We start from the raw sequence: 14,118 nt of genomic DNA, 5'->3' as shown, positions 1-14,118 counted from the left end.
CTGCACTCCAGCCTGGGCAACAAGAGAGAAACTCCATCTCAAAATAATAATAATAATACTGAAAACAGGCCAGGAGCCATGGCTTATGCCTGTAATCCCAGCACTCTGGGAGGCTGAGGTGGGCAGACTGCGTGAGCCCAGGAGTTCAAGACAAGCCTGAGCAACATGACAAAACCCAACTCTACAAAAAATGCAAAAATTAGCTGGGTGTGGTGGTGCATGCCTGTAGTCCCAGCTACTCAGGAGGCTGAGGCTGAGGTGGGAGGACCACTTGAGCCCAGGAGGCCAAGGCTATATTGAGCCATGATCATATCACTGCTCTCCAGCCTGGGCAACACAGTGAGACCCTATCAAAAAAAAAAAAAAAAACCCAAAACTTAATTATGCACGGTTGGAGGATGTTTGGGAACCAGCTCCTTATTTTGAAGATGGATAGATAAAGGAGAAGAATCTGCATATATTGCTCCTCTCTTTTACAAACTATATACTACTGGGTTGATACGGGAAATGTTCTTTTATAGAAGTATTCCAGATAATGAATAAAGAAGGAAGCACCATTTTACACCACCTGATGAGTTGCTGCATCCAGAGACTGAGCATAAACTGCCAACCACGTACGAATAAAAAGAGATGATCAGACATTATATGCCTTCGAATAGAAGAGCACACCACCATGGCGGGAGTCATCTCACCAAAGAGGTCTATATCTACCAGCCAACTTGCTGGAGATTCCGAGGACAGTTACATTATACCACAGGGCCTTATCTTTTAGAAAAACATACTGAAATATTTGCTTCAAAAATAATATAGTTGGAAAATATAAATAATATAATGTTGGGGCAGGGTATTGATGTAAGTATGAATGAGATGGGCTGGCTATGAGTGATGGTGATTGGGGCTGGATGATGGTTATAAGGTAGTTGCTGTTTCTCTTTTTTCCTTTTTTAAAATAGAGATGAGGTCTCGCTATGTTGGCCAAGCTGGTCTCGAACTCCTGAGCTCAAGTGATCCTCCCACCTCAGCTTCCCAAATTGTTGGGATTACAGGTGTGAGCCATCACACCTGGCCAGTTGCTGTTTCTCTTCAGGTGTGTTTGAAATTCTCCATGACAGAAATTTAAAAGGAAAGGGTTGAGACCACTGCTTTGGGGAATTCGATTCTCCCAAGTCCATAGCAGATGACTTAAAGGATCACTAGCTAGCCATGTGTGTCTGTAGGGATTGTGGGAAGCCAGGGTTTGTGACTTCCTCCAACAACTTCCTGCTTCCTGGTGGGGTGTGGAGAGGGCAATGGGCAGCAAAGGGGACCCTCCTGTGAAGTCTCTCAAAGTGTGGTCTGAAGACCACCTCTGTCAGAGTCACCTGGCACTGACCAAAAATACAGATTCCCAGGCTGCACCCTGGACTGGGGGTAGGGGCGCAGGCATCTGTATCTCAATGAGCTCCCAAGTGAGTCTGACGCTTAGTAAAGTTTTATAATAATTGTCTGAGATGTGGCTAGAGAGCCAGGGCGCTGCGGAGTCAAGAGAAAGGCAGTGAGGGCGCTCATTCAAAATGCCTCCTGCTGTCCCAGTGGGGTGGGAGGCCCGGTCTTTGGCCCAGAATGCAGCTGCAGGCTGGGAGGAGAGAGGACCTTGCTTCGGGGCTCCTGAGTGTTGCTTCTCTCTGTAGCCTTGGTATCTGGCACGTAGGAGGTACTCAGGAGATATGGGTTGGATGAGGAAGTGGCTTAGTGAATGAATGGAATGAGTGAATGAGTGACTGAGGGGTGAAGGAATGATTAAGGGCTGTGAGGCCTGTGCAAGGGGCTCAGCAAGAGCTGCTAAGGCAGGACTGAGCCTCCAGGCTGATTTGGAGGAGGGCAAAGGTGAGGGGACTGCAGGCACAGGGTGGGCTACCCTCCCCCACCGGTGGTCATTCAGGCCCAAACTCTATTCTGGGGCCTGCCTGCTGTGTTTCCAGTCAGGAAGGAAGACATTATTTCAAGAAGTGGCCAAAAGTCTTTCTCACAGAAATGAGCCCAGACCCCTCCGTCCCCTAGGAGCATACGTAGTTATAGCTCTCCTTGCTTCAGGCCCACGGTGTCTAAAGGTCTGAAGCTCAGCCCGTCCACAGCACCCACTCTTCTTGTTCGAAGTGAGTAGAAGCTGGGCACCATACACCTAAAGGTGGTGGTTTAGGCCATCTTGAACTCTGCCTGAAGTTAATGGAAGCTTCAGAAGAGGTGATTTTCAGGAGATGCTAGAGTCAATTCCATTCTGAAACCTCCGTCTGCCTCCGTTGATCACTGAAGCTGACCTCACCCTTGGTGAGGCCGTTCTTCCTTCATTACACTGTGGAGGGAACCATCCCCGTCTCCGTCTCTGTGCTGAAAGCCTCGGCTGGATTTCCAGACAAAAGAGGAAGTGGTGCGGTCTACCCCGAGGAGCTTGGCACGCAGTGTGAGCCCTGGGATCTATTATCCTCCAGCATGCAGATTTGATGGGGAAAGAGAACAAAGTGTGGAACCGTCCAGAAACCACAGACCTGTAATCTTTCCAAATCCTGAAGGCGGCCTGTGTGCACCGTCTCTGCATGGCTCCCAACTCTCTAATTCTCAGAGAGGCCAGGAGCATCTGTTTCCCAGATCACAGCCAACATGGAAGGGAAGACAAATCTGTTCTGTTTGGTTTCCATAGATTCGACCCAGAGATTAACTGCCAAGGTCTCAATGACACACACAATATCAATCACAGGCTAAATGTCATAATGAGAGCTGGGCAGGCTGTCAAGAGAGGCCTCCAGGTTCCTGTTACAGCTTCATATTTAAAGATTTGGTCCCAGGAAATCAAATGCTGTCTCCGAGATGACTTGGCCTACATGCAATGGCAGCCTGTCTCCTCCTTAAAAGGTGACAAACTCAGGCTCCTTCAGGGAAGGGCCAGGCAGATAACATAGAGGAAGGAAGTGGGTTGGGTGTTAAAAAGTAAACAAACAAAAACCTGGCTGTTGGCCTCAGGCAAGAGACATTAGGGAGTGGTGGGGAGTGTGGCACACTAGGGAGCATATACCTCCATTAAGGGGGCAGCAGCTTGCTGTCCCATGTGGGAATGCAAGCCCAGATTTTCTGGTATTTTTATGATCCTCATAGATTGTCGTGAGAAATCTATTGATTTTTAAATGTCAGCTCCTGTAATCGATGCTATCCTTGCCCTGTTACAAGGATAGGATCTACTACAGGTGGCTACAGGTGCTTCCTCAGCTCAAGTCGCTGCAGCAGAAGTGGACAGTTCTTTATATATAAAAGCCTTCCTACCTCAGGTGCCTGTTTTCCTGCTTGAGGGCATTTTCCAGTCCTTGTGCTGGTCAGGCCTGCAGTATGTGGAGTTAACATCCCCCAGAAGTTGTCACCAATTAGAGGCAGGAGTTGGTGGATAAACATCCCCACTTCCTCAACCCTGAGTGGGCCACTTTTGAAATATGTCCTGCACAGTCTCCCGGAGGCTGGCCCGTGTGTTGGAGCTCCAGTTGCCCAGAGTGGGACTCTGCTCGTTCACACATCCTTCACTGGTTCTCCTCCCTCCTGGGCGCTCTGCGTGCCACACCGTGCTCCTGGGAGCACCTCTCAAATAAACAACATGCACCCAAACTCTAGTCTCAGGGTCTGCTTTTAAAGGAAACTAAACCAAGGTACAGCTAATTTAAAAACATTTAAAGGTGAAAGATACAGTATACATATATCAAAACGTCACATTGTATCCCATAAATACAATTATTATTTGTCAATTAAAAATAAAAATGTAAGGAGAAAAGAAAAAAACAAAGATACCATGATAACAGAAGATGCAAGAGGCCGAGCAGTACTTGACCGCTAAGGCCTGGAGTGCCATTTCCTTCCATGAAAGTGACCTTGCCTTTGAAGAGCTATCAGCACAGGGACTCCTCATTAACTCAGACTCTAGTTCAGACTTTTTTTTTTTTTTTTTGAGATAGGGTCTCACTTTGTCACCGAGGCTGGAGTGCAGTGGCACAGCTCACTGCAGCCTCGAACTTCTGGGGTCAATATCCTCTTGCCTCAGCCTCCCAAGTAGCTGAGACCACAGGTTGCACCACCACACCTGGCTAATTTTTTTTAAAGTTTTTTTGTAGCCAGGCACGGTGGCTCATGCCTGTAATCCTAGCACTTTGGGAGGCCAAGGCAGGTGGATCACAAAGTCAAGAGATCGAGACTATCCTGGCCAACATGGTGAAACCCCGTCTCTACTGAAAATACAAAATTTAGCTGGGTGTGGTGGCGCATGCCTGTAGTCCCAGTGACTTGGGAGGCTGAGGCAGGAGAATTGCTTGAACCTGGGAGGCAGAGGTTGCAGTGAGCCAAGATTGCGCCACTGCACTCCAGCCTAGCGACAGAGCGAGACTCCGTCTCAAAAACAAAAAACAACAACAACAAAAGTTTTTTGTAGAGATGGGATATCACCATGTTGCCCAAACGGTTCTTGAACTCCTGGGCTCAAGCGATCCTCCTGCCTCAGCCCCAAAAAGTGCTGGGATTACAAGCATGCGCCACTGCACCTGGCTTATTTCAGAATTTTATATTGCAAGGCTTGCATTTAGTTAAAGGTTTCCTTTGCCCAAGTAGGAAAGGTTTTAATCTGAATTTGAAACTGTAATTTGACACCATTATTTTACTTTATGCATAAAAAAACCCAAACAAGCAGAAAACTTTTTATAGTTTTCTTTTTTAACTAGAAAAAAATACATCAAAATGTCAATACTATGGGTGACTTTTTCTTCTGTTTCCTAATTTGGGATTCTTTTAATAAATAGTGATATTTTATAATAAATAACCATGTGTATATTTTTAAACTGTGCTGGCCAAACAGAACAGTCTTGGCAGGAAGCTACTTGTGACTTCTATTTTGCGATTTCCACCCCATCTCACTTGCTCCTGGGACCTGGCACTGTCACTGGCCCCAGCAATCACTGAAGACCCTCAGATCTACATGTTCCATCCTCCCTGAGCTCCAGTGCCTTCTTTGACAAAAATGGAGCTAAAGCTAGAGGGGCAAAATGCTTTTTAAACAAACAAACAAACAAACAAACAAACAAAAAACCTCAAGCTGAACTCTTTCGCTTGCTAAGGTGGCAGATGGGAGAAGCGGCATGGAGAGATGCATAATCCATTTCAGTGGGAAAATTAAAATCTCTAAGTAGAACCCTTGAGGCTGCAGAGATTGGCTAGGGAGCCATGCCTAGGAATGAGAGCATGTGTCAGGAAAGAAGGCTTATCTTTTTTCTTTTTTTTTTTCTGAGACAGAGTCTCGCTCTTTCGCCCATGCCGGAGCTCGCGGGTTCAAGCAATTCTCCTGCCTCAGCCTCTAGGGTAGCTGGGATTACAGGTGCCCGCCACCACACCCGGCTAATTTTTGCATTTTTAGTAAAGACGGAGTTTCACCATGTTGGCCAGGCTGGTCTCAAACTTCTGACCTCAAATGATCCACCCACCTTGGCCTCCCAAAGTACTGGGATTACAGGCATGAGCCACCGCGCCCAGCCATCTTAACATTTTGAAGAGCCACATACAGGCTTCTTGCTTAACAGAAAGCACAATTTAAGGATTTTTTTTTTTCTGTAGAGACAGGGCCTCACTCCATTGCCCAGGCTGTGGTGCAGTGGTTCAATCATGGCTCACTGCAGCCTCAATCTCCCAGGTTCAAGGGATCCTCCCACCTCAGCCTCTAGAGCAGCTAGGACTGCAGGCATGTGCCACCACACCCAGGTAATTTACTATTATTATTTATTATTTTATTTTATTTTATTTTTGTAGAGATTGTCTTGCTATGGTGCCCAGGCCTGTCCCCAACTTCTGGCTTCAAGTGATCCTCCCATTTCAGTCTCCTGAAGCACTGGGATTACAGGTGTGAGCCACTTTGGCTTATTTGAGGATCCCTTTGATGGGAAAAACATGAGTTCTGCGGCATGGCTCAGAAAGAGGTGGAGTGAAACAGAGAACTAAATTGTTCTGTACAATAAAGCAAGAGACTTTTGAGTTTCCTAGAACATTCTAGAAGGAGTATGAGGGGGCCCTGTGGCAGGACTGAGGAAAGGAGCAACTGGGGCAAGAGACCACCAAGTGAGGAGTTTCTGGGGGAGGAATAGCCACGAGATTACTGAGAACGGGGGTTCCCAACCTTCAACTTGGCAGTGACTCATAGCTGTGGCAGTCCTCTCATTGGGACCCTAACCCTTCAACAGAATTGTTACACACAACAGCCATGTTCTCGGTGACTCCAGGAAATCAAAGGGAAAGAGGCTGGCGACGGCGGAGAGAGAAAGCAGAAGTTTGTGAAGTAGCAAATACAGAACCATCCCCTTCTTGTACAAAAATAAATTTCCCCAAAATATTAACACTGGCTACATGCTCGTTTTAGGGTGACGAAATTATATGTGATTTTTGTTTTCTTTTTTTAAAGTAACCATCTTTTCTAAATTTTCTGTGCTAGACATGTTTTACTTGAGCATATGGAGGGAAAAAACCAAAATTCCATGAAAGTTCTATTTTAGAAGTGTTCTGCACGGAGTAGAAGTTCGCCCAAAACCCCCGGGCCGAGGCAGGAAGGTGGCCCTCGGGACAAGGTCTGACTCCGCTCCTTACATCTCTTTGGTGGCACCAAGTGCCTCCTGTCAAGTGGGAGCCCCCCGAAGGCAGCTCTGTGTCCTCCCCGAGGCTGCCCATGGCAGCAGTCAGGCCTCCGTGGTGTCAGAAGGTCACCCTAGCCCCCCGTGCCTCCTGAGAAAGCAGGAGGAATCTAGATTTTGTGGATCTTGAAGCTTATTCAATTTCTTTTTTTTCTTTTCTTTTTTTTTTTTTTTTTTTTGAGACAGCGTCTTACTCTGTCACTCAGGCTGGAGTGCAGTGGTGCAATCTTGGCTCACTGCAACCTCTGCCTCTTGGGTTCAAGCAATTCTCCTGCCTCCGCCTCTCCCAAGTAGACGCGGCTACAGGCATGTGCCACCACACCTGGCTAATTTTTGTATTTTTAGTAGAGATGGGGTTTCATCATGTTGGCCAGGCTGGTCTCGGACTCCTGACCTCAAGCAATCCACCTGCTTCGGCCTCCCTAAGTGCTGGGATTACAGGCGTGAGCCACTGCACCTGGCCTCAATTTCTTTAAGTAAAAGAAAACCAAATAGGTATAGGGCCTTGGAAGCGGCTGATGCAAGTGCAGAGTTCTGAAGCTTGGGGTAAATCCACCTCGGCGTAGGGGGGATCTTCCTTCCCCTCTGACTTCAGATGAAGAGGGCAGCCCCCCTCCCCACCCCAACCCTTACAGTGTCAGAGCCAGCATCATTGACTCTGCTTAGCTTGGTCTTAGTCTAACTCAGCTGACATTGGGGTGCTCTGGCGGGTCACGAGAAGGGATGAGGAGTGGCATCGTTCCCTCCTTGACTTCCCCTCAGAAGTTAGGCCTGGCCCTGACTCCAAAGCTTTACTGTGTATGCCCCTGTGTAGGGTCGAGCTGGGCCAGGCCAGCATGGGAGGGGATCGGAAAGGGGTGTGCTGAGCTAAGCCAGGGAGTTCTCTGCCTTCTAGAGGTTTTTAGCTGAGTAGAACAATTTATAGTATAAACATTTTAAAAATTCTCCTCTCCCGAGAGTTCAAGACTAGCCTGGGCAACATTATGAGACCCTGTCTCTATAAGAAAATATTTTATTTTATTTTATTTTGAAACAGAATCTCACTCTGTCGCCCAGGCTGGAGTGCAATGGTGCAATCTAGGCTCACTGCAACCTCCGCCTCCCAGGTTCAAGCGATTTTCCTGCCTCAGCCTCCGGAGTAGCTGGGATTACAGGCGCTCACCATCCCGCCCAGCTAATTTTTGTATTTTCAGTAGAGATGGGATTTCACCATGTTGGCTAGGCTGGTCTTGAACTCTTGACCTCAAATGATCCACCCCCATCAGCTTCCCAAAGTGCTGGGATTATAGGCATGAGCCACTGCACCTAGCCTTCTGCAAGAATATTTTTAAAAATTATATACATAAAACAGAAAAGTTACCACCTTAGCCTTTTAAAATATAGTAAAGGCTGGGTGCAGTGGCTCAGGCCTGTAATCCCAGCACTTTAAGAGGCCAAGACGGGAGGATTGCTTGAGTCCAGCAGTTCAAGACCAGCCTGGGCAACATGATGAGACCCCCGTTTCTACAAAAGATAGAGAAAAACATAGCTGACCATGGAGGTGCATGCACCTGTGGTCCCAGCTACTTGGGAGGCTGAGGTGGGAGGATCGCTTGAGCCCGGGAGTTTGAGGCTGCAGTGAGCTATGATCATGCCACTGCACTCCAGCCTGGGTGACAAAGTGAGAACCTTCTAAATATGAAAAATCCTCCTCTCCCTTCGAAGGCATTCTGTATCTGTGCCTGTGTGTAGATCCATTGCATTTTCATGTTTCTAAAGCATGGAGCTCATGGGGAAAGCTGGTCTGTGTTTAAGTGCCTGTGTACCACGTTTCTTCCATGACACCACCCAAGTTGGGCTTGGATATGCTTGGAAAGAAGGGGGAGAGTAAAAATGTTATTGTGGTTGGGTGAATTACTCTATTAGGAGAGTAATACCTACTGCTGGGGTACGTGGGGAGGGGTGGAATTTGGCAGCAGTGTCCATATGTAAATATGTACATATTTTTAACTTAGTACAAGTCAGTGCTTGTCTTTATGCATTTTAGATATACAAAAATGATCCCAACTAGGGAATAAAATAAGTGGATTTTTTTTAAAAGAAGACTTGGACGCAAAAACCCAGGAATTTTTTGTGGCCTATAATTTAATTCCTAATGTATCAGACATATTCCAAGTTTAACAGATTTTTTTTTCTTTTGGATTCTGGCAAGTATGTTAACAGGAGGCAATTATGTGAATTAATATAAAATCCTTTTATTAAAAAATACAGAAGAGCCTTCATTTTAAAAGTAATTTAATATTCCTTCTCTGATGGTGTTGATGTCATGAACTTGTTTGACTAACTCTTCAAATGGTTTCAAAGCGCTTGGGGTGGTAATTTATGAACTTCTAATTGATTTCCCCAGTCTTGGTTTGGCAGAGGCGGGTCTCCTGGAAGCCCTGAGGAGGCTGGAGGCCACACTCAGCTTCCTTCTCAGACAAGGGAGCCGGCCAGGATGGACTTTCTCGAGCGGCCAGGGAAGAGGGAGCTCTGGCACTGGAGACCCAGACCGTGACATCTGACCAGGCCCATTGTGGTTCCTGAATCCTAAGCAGCTGGGCCTTCACTCCCTCTGAAGATGTGTGGAAACACCACAGGCAGTTTCACAGGAACCATTTCCCACTGGGCCTCACCTCAGAACAAGCCTTCCTTGTTCGGGGAAAAGCAAGACTCCGGAGGTGCAGCCCTCACCATGGTCCTGCCGCTCCACCACTTCCTGTCCAGGCCACTTATTCGTCACTGGTCCTGTCTCAGATGCTACACAGGGGATGCTCTGGGCCTTGGGAAGGCAAGGGGCTAAAGCTGCCACCTCTTAAATCTGCCACCCACAAAATCTCGCAGAGAAATCAAGGCCTTGGCTGGACCCAGGGAAATGATCATGTTGCTTTTATTGTGTGCCCAGTGATTATCTACTCTCAAAACCTTCTAGATAGTGGCTGGGCGTGGTGGTTCACACCTGTAATCCCAGCACTGTGGGAGGCTGAGGCAGGCGGATCACTTGAGGTGAGGAGTTTGAGACCAGTCTGGCCAACATGGTGAAACTCTGTCTCTACTAAAAATACAAAAAAAAAAAAAAAAAAAAATGAGCTGAGCGTGGTGGTGTGTGCCTGTAATCCCAGATACTAGGAAGGCTGAGGTATGAGAATCACTTGAACCCAGGAGGTGGAGGTTGCTGTGAGCCGAGATCACGCCACTACACTCCAGCCTGGGTAACAGAGTGAGACCTTGTCAAAAAAAAGAAGGAAGGAAGGAAGAAAGGAAGGAAGGAAAGAAAGAAAGGAAAGAAAAAAAAGAAAGAAAGAAAGAAAGAAGAAAGAAAGAAAGAAAGAAAGAAAGAAAGAAAGAAAAAGAAAGAAAGAAAGAAGAAAGAAAGAAAGAAAGAAAAGAAAGAAAGAAAGAAAGAAAGAAAGAAAGAAAGAAAGAAAGAAAGAAAGAAAGAAAGAAAGGTTCTAGATAGGGAATAACTGCCTCCACTTTACAGATGAAAAAATGAGGGTCAGGGAGGTTAAGAAACAACACACCAAGCTAGTAAGGGGTGCAAATAGGACTCAACCCAACAGCCCCACATCCCAACCCACCACAATAGATACTTCACTACATTCTTGGTCACAAAGTATAAGCTCCTGAGGGCATGCCTGGGCCTCTCAATTCTGTATGCTTCCCTCCCCAGAGTGGAGCACAGAGTCATGTAAATTTGCAGCAAGCGGCTCTTATGGGCCTTGGAATCTCACTACCTGGGCTTTGGCTTCCTCATCTGTCAAATGGGGATAACATTCCCCTCACTGGTTGCTGAATTAAATGAGATAATCTAAGCCCTTGGCACATCTGCCATGGGCTCAAAGAGGGTTTCAGGGAGCAGGGACAAGGAGGCGGCCTGGAGGGTGGGTGGGGAATTCCCAGCTGTACTGGGAGTTGTGTTCCCAACCGAGAATAGGAAAGGGAGGGTGGAGCAGTTTGGCCGGGGCAGAGGTCTCGGTAGGGAAGCTGTGGTGGAGGAGATGGGCTCGTGTGAGCCTGAGCATTGTCCTGTGGGTGACAGAGCCCATCGCCTCCTGCGGGACATGCAAGAGAGTAGGAGAAAGGACTCTCCCCAGGTAGTCAGTCTCTGGTCGCTGTGCCAGGCTGCTAGGAGATCTGACCCCCTCGTTACTGTGGAAGGGGTAGGCCCAGAAACATGAATCGTCACCAGAAGAGGAGATTAAAACACCATCTGCTCTGAAATCAGGCCGAAGAGGACAAACAGCTGACTCCTGGCCCAAGAACCTGGAGTGGCTGTTTCCAGGCCGGGCCTCCCTGAGAGAGGGGCCTTGGTTGGAGTTTAGGGATTGAGAGGAGTAGGAGATTGAGACGCCACCAGGCCTCTACCCCACTGAGGGGCACTAGAGCAAAGGGGCTACACCCCCAGACTCTGAGGCACGCTGGGTTCTGGCCTCTGCCCCTGTTTAGGCTGCATGACCTTGGGCAGAACACTTATTATTTGTGTCTCTGTGTCCAATCTGAAATGGGGCTGTGCTGTCCATCACTCATAGAGCTGTTGCAATTATGAGGAATAAATGATTCCTGCTTGTCAGGAAAGCTCTTGGAACAGTGCCAGACACATAGCACAGGAAACACCGCCAGGCCTCGAGGCCGCAGTGTCTGGGGAAGGCTTGGTGGAGGCTGCTCACCCCCACCCTGGTGGACTCAACTGGGCCTCCCTGGGGCTGCTGGAAAATGCTCACAGCCCAGCCCCTGGCCTCAGGGCCTCCCCTAAGCCCCTCATCTACTGTGGGGTCGACAACAGCCACGGGAGTGCCACCCGCAGACAGGACCAGGTTCCCACCCAACCCAGGTGTCAGCCATGACTGAAATGTCCCCAGTAAGGGCTCCAGTTTGTCTGATGGCAGAGGACCACTGGCTCTCTCCTCACCCTCAGCACAGATCTGCCTTTGCCCATGAAGATCCTTCAGAGCCAAGTGAGCTCCTGATACCGGAGGAGGGCCGGAAGTGCTGGGTAGAGAAAGGCAGGTCGCTGGCCAGGGCTCCACCCCTACACACCTAGGTGAGGACAGGCATTCCTGCCTTCGCACCCAAATGTTGTTTTTTCCAAGACCACCCTGGCCCGCCACGCCCCAATCCTGTGCCTATAAAAACCTGAGACACACAAGCATCTGGACGTCCTGAGGAACACACAGGCAGAAGACACAGGTGGCTGGTTGTCAAAAGCACGCCAGCAGAAGATCACGCCGACAGGCACTGGCAGGCCTGCAGGCCATCGACCAGCAGAACGATGCCGAGTTTGACCAGAGCGGTCGGAGGAGAAGAGTCGGCTACCGAGTGGCCCAACTCCAGGGAAAAACTGTCTCCCTTCTGGCTCCCCCATCTGCTGAGAGCTACTTCTACTCAATAAAACCTTGCACTCTTCTCCAAGCCCACATGTGATCTGATTCTTCCCCTACACCAAGGCAAGAAACCCCGGGATACAGAAATCCCTCTGTCCTCGTGATAAGGAAGGAGGTCTAATTGAGCTGGTTAACACAAGCCGCCTATAGACAGCAAACTAAAAGAGCACCCTGTAACACATGCCCCCTGGGGCTTCAGCTGTAAACATTCACCCCTAGACACTGCCATGGGGTCAGAGCCCCACAGCCTGCCCATCTGTATGCTCCTCTAGAGGTTTGAGCAGCTGGGTACTGAACAAGTGAGCCACACCCCCATCGCATGCCCTGTGAGAGGGACAAAGGAACCTTTCCTATTTCACTCCCACTAACTCTCCCCAGACCCACCCCATGTCCACCCCAGCCTCCATGCCCAACGCTCCTTCCTTGTTAAGAACTCAGCTCAGAAGCCCTTCAAGTGTTGTTTGTTAATGTCAGAGTCCTTGGATTTGTCGGTGGGACCAAATGATATTCTCATGACAAGAACAAGGAGGGATCACAAGCTAAAGGTGGGGGCAGCGGAAAAAATATCCAGTGCCAGGGACCCTCAGGTGCTGGCAGCCGTGAGTGTGGCAACCTCTCCAGACATCCTCCTCGTGCCCCTCCTGCTGCTCGCTGGAGCATTTTCCACTTTCCCGAACAATCAGAGCCCCCGGGCCCAGCTGTTCTTGGGTTCCAGGCCCATGAAGGGACCCCTGGGGTCACAGCACAAGGGCACCAGGGTCTAATGGGAGAGCCCTGGTCTGAGACGCAGGCCCGTCCCGCTTCCTGCCCACACGTGTCTGAGACGCAGGCCCGTCCCACTTCCTGCCTACACAGGTCTGAGACGCAGGCCCATCCCGCCTCCTGCCCACACGCGGTGCCGCCTACACTCTTGGTCCAGTGGCTCTGATCCTTCATGACCCAGCCCCACCCCCCATCTCTACCACGGCAGCGTCATCCCCAACCCCATCCTCCCACCAGGACTGAGAAATGCTTCCAAACCCGCCACTCTGTCCAAATGATGCTTTTGCATTACCTGGACACAGGGAGAATTCTCATCCCTGGAGCATTAAGTACTTTCTTGTCTTTGATGCTGCCCTGAACAGGATCCGAGTCACTCCAGGGCCTCTCTGTCTCTCGCCCCCGAGATTTCTCCCCCTTTACTGGCTAAATGGACAAACATAGAACCTCGCTGGAATGTGGAATATGATACAATACATCCAATGCTTCACAAGGGCTCGATGAGCTTTAATCTACCCCATTATCCTTTAGAAAATGGTCGTTGAACTGGAAGTTCAGATTTGGAGAAAGGGAAATGGAGAAAATTCCACGGTGTCTCTAGTAAAAGGACAGCAAGAAACCTTTCACACTAGAAGGAGGTCAGCTGTTCCCCACAGCACCAGGAACAGGGTGGAAAAGGAGCTTCTAATCCCCACCCCTAGGCCCCCAAAGAACACGTGGGTGAACCCAAGGGGTGCCGGCCTTCCCACCCAATGGCCTTACCTGGGTGTGCCAGGGCCTGGCCGTGTCAGGAGGTTCTGGTCCGTGGGGCATGCAGCAGCCGCACACCCAGCCGCCCCAACTGGCAACAGAGGGCCTATTTTTAGGGTCAGATCTGCTGACGCTGACCTTGCGTGCCGTCCAGTCTAAGATGAGACCTATGACATCTGCTTGCAAAATGATTTTCCAGTGCGACCTGAAACCCTCGACTTAGGAAGCCCTGTACCTGAAAGCTACGTGCTTGTCCCCGGCCCAGCCACAGAGGCAGGACATGTGGCCACCAGGGCAGGGACAGACAGGAATTTTCCAACTTTGTTTTCCTGGGATGGACGAAGCCAGGTGTCTACAGGCCCTGCCCTGAGCCCTGTCCCAGAACAGCTAGAACAGGGGAGGTTTGCCCACTGGCACAGCTCTCTATTCCAGTCTTTTCTGAGAGTTTGTGGAGCTATCTCTGGGAGGCCAATGGAATGGATGACACATCACACAGGGTAATCAATGAAACTCTGGGCAGAGTTTGTGCT

At 49.2% G+C, this 14,118-nt stretch overlaps 1 protein-coding gene across 2 annotated transcripts in view; it reads right to left on the bottom strand.

Annotated features, from left to right (window-relative positions):
- The window catches only part of DUSP29 (dual specificity phosphatase 29), a 37,875-nt gene extending 24,203 nt beyond the window's left edge, over nucleotides 1-13,672 (bottom strand). The window contains exon 1 of one of the 2 annotated variants that reach the window (XM_055275672.1): nucleotides 13,601-13,672. Coding sequence is in view for 1 of the 2 variants with exons in the window: in XM_055275671.2 (XP_055131646.1) it covers nucleotides 13,134-13,156 (23 nt within the window). In the remaining variant the exon portion in view is untranslated. Of the gene's footprint in view, nucleotides 1-13,133; nucleotides 13,175-13,600 lie in introns of those variants that run through there. The other variant, XM_055275671.2, reaches the window with a different exon arrangement.
- Between the last annotated feature and the right edge of the window lie 446 nt (nucleotides 13,673-14,118).

This window comes from Symphalangus syndactylus, chromosome 4 (genome assembly GCF_028878055.3).
Source record: "Symphalangus syndactylus isolate Jambi chromosome 4, NHGRI_mSymSyn1-v2.1_pri, whole genome shotgun sequence".
In the NCBI taxonomy this organism is placed as follows: Eukaryota; Metazoa; Chordata; class Mammalia; order Primates; family Hylobatidae; genus Symphalangus; species Symphalangus syndactylus.
The sequence above is the reverse complement of the archived record's forward strand: the minus strand, read 5'-3'. Positions and strand labels throughout refer to the sequence as shown.